We start from the raw sequence: 12,593 nt of genomic DNA, 5'->3' as shown, positions 1-12,593 counted from the left end.
ACACATCCCGGTGCTGCCATAGGTACAGTATGGCAACTCACGTCATCAGATAGAGAACGTCGATTACAATAACAATACCTGAAAAATTACGTTAACAAAATTTTCAGGAATAAATTACACTAATGGATATGAATAAGAGGAAAATATACAGGAGACTTAGTAGGTTTTATTGTATAAGCATCACAAAGAATGTTATTACAATGACATTATAATAGAAATTTACTTAAGGTTCTGCATAGATAATGCTGATGTAGTTAAAGTCTCAATAGTGTGTGTATAGGTAAATTTCCTCAACAGGTATGAAAGAAAAGGAGAAATAATAACTGTTGAATGTGTCTCAATGTGAAGGCTACAGACAGCAGGTATAGTTAAAGAAGGTAGTAGGTAGTTATCAAACAGGGAGGTACTACCGCCTGGGAAGATATTGGAAGCATAATGTGTTGTCTAATGGTAGACCCTGCTGCTATATGGCATCACGAAAATTGTGACCAAGTCCCAGGTTGCTCATCTAACTTTCTGCATCATTTACACACAATTGCAGGGTCTCAATTGTTTCCCTTACTTTGACAACACAAAATATATATCGTTTCTCACTCTTGATTTGTTTTTGTTTTTTTCTCCATTCTTTGCAACTCCTTCCCCCCCCTCGTCCCCGATGTGGGTGGGTGACCTGTACCTGGGTGGACTAATGAGTAGTTTACCTGCCGGGTATATGACGAGGAAAAGCGAAATAATAACTTGACGTCTTGTGATGTGCATCTCTCAACAACGCTAATGTTCCCACACCATCCTACACAAGCCTTTGGAATTAGCATATCTAAGAATCCCATTTCCATCACAAGAGACATACACACACACGACCCGGGAGCGTCAGCAGTGTCTCCTCTTAGTCCTAGGAAACATCAAGGAAATAGCCACCGGGATCCGTACCCTAATGCTTCTATCGTCACTTTGGCTTTTATCTGGTTATTCTTTTGTGGTTAATCATTGTATTTATTCTCAGCCATAAACCATAGATCATCCGTGTCAGTCTGTCACAAAAGGTGAATGAAAGGGAAGGGCTCGAAGTTCAGGATCCCATCTGTGTGATCAACTGAACCTGCTGCAAGGCTCACTTTACCTTGGTCGTCAGTGGAGCGTCTGAAAGAGTATATTATGTTTGTATGTATGGCTGGAGGCATATAAAACACGTGTCTCAAGGCAGTGAATGAATGGATCTTGTTTACAATGGTAGAAAAGGAAAATTGCATCTGTTGTATGTGTGTGAAAAAGTGTTACATTATAATGGTTTTGGCATCATGGCACAATAAGCGAAAGATTAAATGACGTTTTTCAGACAAAAAATCGAAGAAATGAAAAGGAATTACACAGAAAATGAATCCTTGATATCGCGTCTTCCCTCGACAGGTTGTCATATAGAAGTCACTGTCCGTCCGATCTTCCACACAATTTGTAAACAATGACATCAGACGAGCATTGATGAACGTTCCCCAATTTGGGTGTTTCAAGAACTCTTCCCTAACGCCCACGTCTCCGCCGGGCCCTCCCATAGGCCATACCATCAGGCCGGGAACAAGAAGCGTCGCACGTGAAAACGATTTTCTGTCAATCTGCTTTTATGGAGTCGTGTAAATGGATGGATGGGTGACAAAATGGATGTACAAGAGACAAGTGTGTAGTTGTAGGAGGATATGTGGTCGTAGAATATGTTGGGGGTATGAGGTCGTAGAATATGTAGGGGGTTATGAGTTATGAGGTAGTAGATATCGGCGAGAATTTGACCCAGCAAGTAAATATCCTGTAATTTTTCTTTTGGCGTGTTTGTTGTTTGTATCAGCTCGCTTTCTCTTACCGTGTACTGTATCCGCACTGCCTCTAACCTAACCTAACCTAACCTACTTGTCCTCTCTTCCTTCAATACAACTTCTTTATTAATATGGACAGTTGTTTCCACGTCTCTTTTATGACAGGACTCGAACACCCTCAACCCGATGTTGCTGTTATTGGAGTCTGTAGAAGCTTCGGTGCCTAAGGCTGTGTTGTGTCCCTCTTGTGTGTCACCCTCCCCCCTCGTGTGTCACCCTCCCTCTCGGGTGTCACCCTCCCCCCTCGTGTGTCACCCTCCCTCTCGTGTGTCACCCTCCCCCGTGTTTCCCCTCGTGTCATGTCACCTCTCGTGTGTCACCTCGTGTGTCACCCTCCCCTGTGTTTCCCCCTTGTGTGCCTGTCACTCCCGTGTCCCTCTTGTGTGCCCCCCTCACCCATCACTGTGTGTCTCCCTCGTGTGTCTCCTCCCCTCCCGTGTGTCCCCCTCCCCCGTGTACCCCTCGTGTGTCCCCCCTCCCCCTCGTGTGTCCCCTCGTGTCTCCCCCTCCCCTCGTGTGTCCCCCTCCCCTCCGTGTTTCCCCCTCCCCCCTCGTGTGTCCTTGTACAACTCATGTAACTGATAATCATAGATGTCTCGTGGAGAACTTAACCAAAATATAGTAGCAGTATTCAGGTCTGATGGGATCACATTATTAGTGGTTTCCCCGACGTGTATTTCTCATAACTGGATGTTTAATATTTTTCATAACTCAATGAAATAAGCTAACTAACTAACATTCATAAATAACACTAAGTTTACATTAACACTGGACCTTAAGTAGATACATTTACTTAACACCAGGAAAGTTGATTGTATAGATATGTAAATACCAAGATATGTGAACACGCCTGACGGCAGGACTCTGTTACCATTCATCGTACCATTTATTCACATGTCTGTATTACTACATATTATTATAGCATGTCTGATATCTATGCTTATGTCTAATGCCTATGTTCACTTACCATGTACCGATGTACTATGTCTGTACCGCGCTAGTCGAGTAACTAGAAGACCTTATTTATTGTCCTAGTAATGTCTAGCAACTCTCCTTGCCTAGCTAGCTAACTTCCCTCAGATCGGCTTCGGCCTGCCTACGGCACGGGGTCCTTTTTGCTTGTCCCTGTTTTTCTGTACCTGTTGGTTATCCTGCCAAGTCTTGTACTACTTATTGAATTTATCTACTACTCGTGCCCTGGAGTTTCAAGAACCTTGTCTAGGATTGCATCCCACCACATGGCGCAGTTTGAGTAGCTCCAACACGACAGTTGACAAGTCTCAAGAGCCGGCCTCGTCTGTTTCCCGCTCCTCCTCTGTTTCCTGCCCAGAAGATATACTCCACAGTGCCCCTGGATTTAAAGTGCTTTGTGACCTTGTGAAGTGCCCTAAGTGAAGTGCAGTGCCTTTCATGTCTGTTTGCTATGTTTCTGGGGCCCTACAGGTAGCAGAAACCCTTTTAGCCCAGTTTTCAAGAGAGCACCTTAGGCATACATCCTCCGTCTGCGCCGGCCCGCAAGCCACTGCCCCCCCCCCCCCTTCGACTGAGTCATCACCGACATCTCGCCCAGGCGCGCGGAGGAATACACCGCCGCCAGCCGCCTCCTCTCACTTCACAAATATTACAGTCAATACTCTTTTACTTGCCCGCCAGTTCCTGCACTCAGGCAAGTACATTGACGAAAACATAGCACTTCACCTTATTCTCCTTGTCTTTCCCATCGCAACCATACCAAACACGAGATGTCTGACCACGACGATTTGCTGGGAAATTTATATGAGGATCATGAGGAAGACGAAGCCTCACAGACCCTCCCACCCCCCCTCACGCCTCACACGCCGGGCGCGCCAAATTCAAAGGATGGGAGCCAGGATATATGTCAGTTAATTCACTTCCTACAAGTTTCCCAAGAGAAGGAAGCCCAAAGACGCCAATTAGAGGAGGAAAAACGACGTCAAGAGGAATTGTCAAGACAGTCAGAGGAATCAGCTTACCGTCTTCAACTTCAACAACAACACCAAGCTGATAACCGCAAATTCCTGGAACTATTGGAATTGCTGGCAACGAGGACAACTTCACCAGCTGCCACAACCAATTCGCCAGCTTCAGCCTCTTCATCTATCCTTCAGACAACGCCTCCTCACACGTCACCTATCCCCCTTGGGTATACCTCAGTGCCTTCTCAACCACCTGCTCCAGTCTCAACTCTCGTCGACCTCTCCGTACCTCCTCCATTACCTGCCGTCTCGAGTACACCCCTGCACAGCAAGTCTTCAGTTCCCAGCCCCCCACCTCTTCAATCTGATGCAATATATCAAGTATACCGTCAATGGCGACGTCGTTTCGAAGACTTTGCTGTTATGTCTGACCTCAACCGAATGCCCCCTCATAAACAACTCATCCAATTAAGATCGTGCATTTCCCTCGATGTTCAACGCCTCCTAGAGCACACGCTAGCCATTCCCCCTGACTCCCCCATGTCAGTGACAGAGGTTTTAAACGCCTTGCAGAGTCATTTCCGTGGCCTCCGCAATGAAGCTTTGCGTCGTAGGGAACTGCTATCCTGCAAACAAGCTTCTGGGGAATCATTCTCAGACTTCTACGCACGACTTAAGGACCTAGCAGCCGAGGTGGACCTATGTACAGGCGATCCTGTAACCTGTGCTGAGATCCAGCTCAAGATGATCTTGCTGATGGGTGTACGTGACGAGGACCTGCTTCAGAAACTCCTCACCCTCGACGCCGCCTCTTCCCTCACCGACTTCGTCACCTGTTGCAGGTCGTATGAGGCCACAAGAGAGGCTGCCTCAGCTATACACTCATCGCCATCTCAAGTTCACGCCGTTTCCACCTACAAGAGGAATCAACGCCAGATGCAGACGGCGTCCTCTCCACGGCCCCCGTCACAGTCACCAGTTTTTTCTCCCGAATCCTGCAGAAACTGTCAGCGCCAGCATGGTCCAGGAAAGTGCGCCTGCGGCTGATAGTAAATGTCGAAACTGCGGGTTTCAAGGCCATTGGCCCCGCACAACTCGATGTCCTGCCAACAAGGTCTCATGCAACGCTTGCAACAAGCAAGGACACTTCGCCAAGTGTTGCAGGTTCACCAAGAAGCCTCCATCTCCAGGTCAAAACGTCTCTTCACAGCCCGACAGAACGTCCACACCACCGTCTCCCAAGAACAACAAAGGATGCCGACGCGTGGATGATGCCTCGAGTGACAGGTCCCCCAAGCCCGTCAATGTTCGTCTGTCCTACGGTACCAACTCTTCCAACCTCCTGATGATACCTGACACGGGCGCGGACATCACGGTGATTGGACCAACACACCTGGACGCCCTCAACATTCCCAGGAGTAGCCTGTCACCCACAGCCATGAACGACGTGCTCACAGCGGACGGGTCCCCGATGTCTCCACCTTTGGGTTGCTTCAAGGCAACACTACAGCTCGGTCCCAAGTCTTGCCTTGCCACAGTCCACGTCCATGAGGGCATCCAAACCCCTCTCTTGTCATGTGGCCATTGTCAGGACTTGGCCATCGTCTCATCCGAGTTCCCAAAGCCCATCCTCGCCGTGACACACCTCAACAGGTGTGCAGAGATACCTGTTTCAGCCATGACCACACCTGCTGCCGCCCGGGAGTTCTTTCTTCGTCAGTTCAGCGACGTCCTTGTCTCCAAGTCCGACCTCCAGAAGACGCCGCTCAAGAAGATGACAGGCCCCCCGATGAGAATCCACCTCAAGCCTGGCGCGACGCCTTTCGCCATCCACACACCCAGGCCTATCCCCTTTGCCCTACGGGACAAGGTGAAGGCGGAGCTCGATTCTCTGGTGCAGCAGGGGATCATCAGACACGCCGGTGAGGAGCCCTCCGAGTGGTGCCACCCTATGGTCTTGGCACCCAAGCCTGTAGGTGTTCGCATCACAGTGGACCTCACCCATCTCAACTCGCAGGTCTCCCGTCCCGCCCATCCATCGCCTACGCCCATCCAAGCAGTCCGCAGCGTCACCCCGTCTGCAAAGTTCTTTACCACGGCGGATGCACTACATGGGTACTGGCAAGTCGACCTGGCGGAAGAAGATCGCCACCTCACTACATTCATCACGCCCCACGGCCGCTTCCAACACTGCCGCGGACCCATGGGCTTCGCAGCAACGGGGGATGCGTACTGCCTCCGTGGGGATATGGCTCTGCAGGGTGTCACCAACTGCGTGAAGGTCGTAGATGACATCCTGCTCTTGGACGATGATCTCCCGGCCCACTTGAACCGAGTTCATCTGATGCTCACAAGATGTCGTGCCCATGGTATCACCCTGAACAAAGATAAATTTGTGGTCGCCGCCTCCCAAGTTAACTACTGCGGCTACAACATCTCGCCAGAGGGGATCTCAGCTGATGAGGAGAAGGTCAAGGCCATCAGGGACTTCCCTACTCCAGCGAACCTGACCGACCTTCGCTCGTTTATGGGCCTGGTAAATCAGCTGGCCGACTTCTCCCCTAAAATCGCCACATCAGCCCAACCTCTACGCCCCCTCATGAGCCCCAAGCGCTCTTTCCTCTGGACTCCTGACCACGACCTAGCGTTCAGGAATGTTAAGAAGGCGTTGCTGTCACCACCAGTCTTGGCACCCTTCGACCCGTCCTTACCAGTGGTCCTCCAGACCGACGCCTCCCGTCTATACGGCCTCGGATATGCCCTCCTTCAAGATCACGGCCAGGGTAGACTGCGCTTAGTTCAGTGTGGCTCCAGGTTTTTGACCGACACGGAGACCAGATACGCCACCATCGAACTAGAGATGCTGGCAGTCGCCTGGGCTATGGCCAAGTGCCGCCTTTACCTGTTCGGCCTTGGGCATTTCACCCTCATGACGGACCATCGCCCGCTCATACCCATCCTCAATCACTACACGTTGGACGCCATCGAAAATCCTCGCCTCCAACGTCTCAAAGAGAAGACCGCCCCTTACGTCTTTACAGCTGTGTGGCGCGCCGGGAAGCTTCTGTGCATACCAGACGCCCTCTCCCGAGCCCCTGTTAGTCGCCCCACACCTGAAGATGAAGTCGACTGTACCACGGCCGCGGCTCACGTTCGGTCTTTAGTGACACACACAGCCACTTCTCTTGCTGACAAGACGACGACGACGCCCTCCATCGAAGACGATAGGACTCTCCAGGAGCTTCGCATCGCCGCCGCTCAAGACCCGGCATACGTCCAACTCCTCGACTACGTCTCCGCTGGATTCCCCACCAACCGCTACGACATTCACGCCTCCGCCCTCCCCTTCTGGAAGCTAAGGGATAGCCTCTATGCGGACGGAGAGCTGGTGTTGTACGGCCCCAGGATCGTCGTTCCCGCTGCCCTCCGCCGGCGCACCTTATCCCGCCTCCATGACAGCCACCGCGGCGTTGAAGCCACCAGGCGCAGAGCCCGTCAGACCGTCTTCTGGCCTGGTATTGACGCCGATATTAAGAGCACGGTTGAGGCCTGTGAGCCTTGCCAGCAACTCCAGCCCAGCCAGCAACAAGAGCCGTACCTGTGCAATGACCTCCCGAAGCGGCCCTTTGAGTCTGTGTCCGCCGACTTCTTTCATGTGGCCGGAAAGTCTTTCCTGGTGGTCGCCGACAGGCTCTCTGGATGGCCCGTGGTAGTTCCCTGTGGTCGGGACACCGCCTCTTCCAGGGTCATCCGGATGTTTTGTTGCTTCTTCCGGGAAGTCGGAGTGCCTCTCCGCCTCCGAACCGACGGTGGGCCCCCGTTCAATAGCCACGAGTTCAAGAGCTTCGCCGAACGCTGGGGCGTCCACCACATCGTCACGTCCCCTCATTACCCGCAGGCGAATGGCCACGCCGAGGCAGCGGTAAAGTCCGTAAAATACCTCATCCTCAAGACAGCACCGACGGGGAACCTGGACTGCGAGGAGTTCGACAGGGGCCTACTAGAACTCCGTAACACCCCTACCCCTGCCGGACGCTCTCCTGCCCAGGTGTTGTATGGCCGCCCCCTTCGTACTTGTGTGCCTGCCCACCCCCAGTCCTTCTTAGATGAATGGCAGATCAAGGCGGACGAGTGTGACCGCCGTGAGGCTGCCCGGATGGCCCAAGTGACAAGCCACTATGACGCCCACGCCCGCCCCCTTCCCAGGTTGACCGTCGGCCAGCAAGTACGAATCCAGGACCCGACGTCACACCGCTGGGACAAGGTCGGGGTCGTCATGGGCCGTGGCGAGTCCCGTTTGTACCAAGTCCGCCTCCCCAGTGGTCGTGTGTGGTGGCAAAACAGACGCCATCTCCGCCCAGTGCCATCCTCTAGTGACGAACCTTCCTCCCCGTCCCCTGTGCCCCCTTGCCCAGACCAGGAACGAAGGTCGTCAGTTGATCCTCCCATTGTCCCTCGCCGCTCCCCCCGACTCATGGAAAAAGAGTCCGTAGCCGCTCGAGATTGCACTACGAGCGTAAAGGGGGAGGGAGGTGTATAGATATGTAAATACCAAGATAAAGGAACACGCCTGACGGCAGGACTCTGTTACCATTCATCGTACCATTTATTCACATGTCTGTATTACTACATATTATTATAGCATGTCTGATATCTATGCTTATGTCTAATGCCTATGTTCACTTACCATGTACCGATGTACTATGTCTGTACCGCACTAGTCGAGTAACTAGAAGACCTTATTTATTGTCCTAGTAATATCTAGCAACTCTCCTTGCCTAGCTAGCTAACGTCCCTCAGATCGGCTTCGGCCTGCCTACGGCACGGAGTCCTTTTTGCTTGTCCCTGTTTTTCTGTACCTGTTGGTTATCCTGCCAAGTCTTGTACTACTTATTGAATATATCTACTGCTCGTGCCCTGGAGTTTCAAGAACCTTGTCTAGGATTGCATCCCACCACATTGATGACCTTAGAAAAAAATCTGTAGCATTAACTTTGTCTTTTAATATGTTCTTAGCTAAATGTCTTTAGTTAAGGTAAAATCTCGGTGTTATTTCTTGACGTTATTTCTTACATCTTAAACCAACCCTTTAGGTACATGATTATTTTTTTCATTAACGAGGAATATTTTCATCATAACACCGTATTAATAAGCGTGAGGCAATATGTACCAAGAGGATTCATTAACGCTTCACGCTCCTGGCACCCTGTTGTACCCAAGCCATGATACGTTCTTCACGCTAATGGTAGGAAAAATTAAACCCTTTGAGTGTATTACCTTTACGTAAATGAATTCTTCGAGTTCTTCATTACCTCCTCTAACACGTGACTCTAATAACACGTGTATGTCTCTTGAGTTATTAAATGTCTTGTTATTTATGTCTGTGATGAGTTGATGCCACTTTTCTTGGGTACTTTTACTCATCATGTCTACCTGTACTTTTTTCCTAGGTATTATTATTTTTTCCATTTCCCACATTACTTTTTTAATATATCTCGTTACTTTTTTCATTGTTCCCATTACTTTCTATCATCTTCCGTCACTTTTCTGAGCTAACTGCAATTTTCTTCATTTCTCCAGTGTCTCTCTCTTCATCGGAGCTTCCTTATGTCACTTTTCATTATAACTCACTGACGTCACTTTATATCAGAACGCAATAGAAGCTACCCAGATTGACCCGTGTACAGAGGAAAGAGTATTGACCACACACACACACACACACACACACACAATATTCCTCCATCTATTGTGTGGTGACTAAGTTTCCCTCATTGTCAGGCGGGGCCATTAACTATGTCCCCAGCATGTGTTAAGTAGCAAGGTGGTGGTAATGGTGGGGGAAGTGATGGTGGTCATAGTGGTGCAGGTAGTAGTAGTAATGATAGTGGTGATAGTGGTTGTGATAATGGTGGTGTTGGTGGTGGTGGTGGTGGTAATAGTGGTGGTGTTGGTGGTGGTAATGGTGGTGGTAATAGTGGTGTTGGTGGTGTTAGTGGTAATTGCGATGTTTGTGGTGGTAATAGTGGTGGTGGAGGTGGTAGTAATGGTAGTTGAGCACTCGTCAAGACCTAATAAAACGCGGAGAATAACGTCCGTAGAATTATCGGTGACGCTATCGCATTTTAACAGCTGGTTTGTTGTTTATCAAGTTTCCTCTTATTCCTTTTCTACTTTTTATATTTCATCCTTCTTTTTTGCCTTTTTTACCAATTTCTTTTAGTTAATTTTTCTGTTTTTTTTTTAAAGATTCAATGGATCGCCTTTTCGTCTATTTCGGATTTTGAAGACCAAACTAAACAAAATCAAGTCCATTAAAAATTTTGTAAATTTAATCATTTATTTTTTTGTTTTTGTAATCTGTTCTTCGCATTCATCAGATATTAAATATAAAATCGTCATTCACTATACCAGTGGTTCTCAACCTTGTTTGCCCCATGCACCCCTTTCACCATATGTCAGAATGTCATTCCCCCCTCCTTTCCAAGATTGTCTGCCTCAAAGAGTGCATTCCAAATAATATGCATATAATACTGAAAATCCTTTATTTTTTTCCATATTAGTACAAATACATTTACAATTTTACATGGATTATTTTTATAGTGGAGTTTTACAAATTAAATGCCAATTGAAAATGTTGATGGATTTATAAAACTTGAATAGAATTAAAATAGTTTTTTTATATTTATAATGAATTACTTAACAGACCAAACTGAAGCATAATGCAATAAACAAAAAGTTCAATAGAATACCAGGATATTGTAAATTTGTAATTAATCTTATTCAGATGAAGATTACAGTCAATGAGAAACCTGTGATTGTTTTTCTTCGCCAATTCTGGGATATGCGGAGGAGTGCTTGAAAGGGCACAACGCAGGTCATTTTCTACCTCTAATCTACTACGTTGCTTCGTTTTAATTTGCAACAGAGTTGAAAAGCCTGACTCACAAAGATATGTCGACACAAACGGAAGCAATGCACGGATAGCTCTTTCTGCCACTTTTGGGTAGGAATCGCACATCAAGGGCCAAAATTCTGTGATTGATTTCTCATCGAACATACCTCTTGCTCCCGAATTAGTTTTCATCTCCAGAAATTCATCTTGACAATCATCAGGAACTTTTTCAACTGACAATTTGAATGGATTTCGCACTAAATGCAACTCATCATCACTGAGTTCAGGAAAATATCGGCTGAATTCATTTTCCAGTGTATCAAATGCTGTAAAATTTCATTTTTTGCAAATTGTGGAAGCACCTTGTCTTCACCACCAACAACAAGAACGGATGACATTTTCTCAAACATTGCAACATTTTTTATATTAACCTTTCTCTTCCAATTTTTCAGCTTGCTCATGAAAGCTTTCAAGGCATCCATGAATTTTATGATGTTTGTATTCCTTCCTTGCATCTGAAGATTCAGTTTATCCAGCTGCTCAAAAATATCAACCAAATAGGCAAGGCGCATGAGCCATTCCTCATCATCCAGCCAGGCAAAAAATTCCATCTTACCCTGAACTTCAAAAAATAATTTGAGCTCATCTCTAAGCTCAAATATTCGCTCAGTTACATTTCCTCTTGACAGCCATCGAACATTTGTGTGGAAAAGAAGCAAATAATGGGCTGCATCCATGTCGGTACATAACTGCTTGAAAAGTCATGAGTTGAGAGCTCCTCCTTTGACAAAATTCACAATTTGAATTGTTTGATCCAAAACCTTCCCTAGTGGAGCTGGAAGTGTTTTTGAGGCCAGTGCCTGACGATGGATCATATAATGAATGCCTTTCACTTTTGGAGCTCGCTTTTTCACACAAACTTGAAATCCTGATTTTGTCCCCAACATAGCTGGTGCTCCATCTGTACAGCACCCACAGATATTATCCCACAAAAGATTTTCTGATTCAAAGAAAGATGAAACCTTTTCCAAAATATACGAGGCCTTGGTAGTTGTTTCAAGAGGAGAACAAAAGAGAAACTCCTCTTTAAATGAACCTGAGTGAACATACCTTGCTAACACCATCAACTGGGAACACGATGCCACATCAGTCGATTCATCAAGTTGAATTGAAAATAAGCCAAATGCTGAAGACTTGATCTCCTGCACAACTTGATCCTTGATGTCAATGGCCATATCGCTGATCCTCCTTTGGATAGTACTGTTTGATAGTGGAACCGCTGCAAGTTTTTTCTCCAATCAATTTCCCAACACAATTTCCACCATCTTGAGAGAGCAAGGTTTGATCAAATTTTCCCCAATTGTATGTGGTTTTTTCTGCTTTGCTATCTCCAGTGCTACGACATAAGAAGCTTCAGTAACCTTTTGGTTTGTTTCTTTGAATGCCCCTGTTGAATCCAGCTTCATCTTTTTGAGAGCATTCCCATGACGTTCAAAAAAGTTTGGGTCCTTGTCCTTGTGTTGAGGATGAACATTCTGCAAATGTCGCCTCAACTTTGTTGGTTTCATAGAATCATTTGTCAAAGCTTTACTACAAATAACACATTGAGGCCTTTCTTCTCCATTGATGATGATGGATGTGAATCCATATTCAATATATGAATGATCGTACCCTCTTTTTTTGACACTCATGATGGGCTCCAAATTCTGTAAATAAAAACAAGAAAAAGTCAAAACTATAAATGGATATTTTCACAGATAAAAAAGTGAAATATTTATCTTTATTTTTTATTTAATCAGCAACATGGCTGGCATTAAGAAGTAAATAATGCCAGTGACGCACAAAAAGAATATGTGCAAAATGCACAAATATGGGAGATTATGGTCCATGTTAACACCA

The 12,593-nt window shown here is 47.1% G+C and overlaps 1 protein-coding gene across 1 annotated transcript; it reads right to left on the bottom strand.

Annotated features, from left to right (window-relative positions):
* Positions 1 to 11,992: 11,992 nt before the first annotated feature.
* Positions 11,993 to 12,400, bottom strand: LOC121866004 (zinc finger BED domain-containing protein 5-like; the record flags this gene model as incomplete). Its single annotated transcript, XM_042365575.1, has 1 exon — positions 11,993 to 12,400. A coding segment is annotated over one exon (408 nt), but the record flags the coding sequence as incomplete, so codon positions are not given.
* Between the last annotated feature and the right edge of the window lie 193 nt (positions 12,401 to 12,593).

The sequence above is a fragment of the Homarus americanus genome, unplaced genomic scaffold (genome assembly GCF_018991925.1).
Source record: "Homarus americanus isolate GMGI-L3 unplaced genomic scaffold, GMGI_Hamer_2.0 scaffold53849, whole genome shotgun sequence".
In the NCBI taxonomy this organism is placed as follows: Eukaryota; Metazoa; Arthropoda; class Malacostraca; order Decapoda; family Nephropidae; genus Homarus; species Homarus americanus.
The sequence above is the reverse complement of the archived record's forward strand: the minus strand, read 5'-3'. Positions and strand labels throughout refer to the sequence as shown.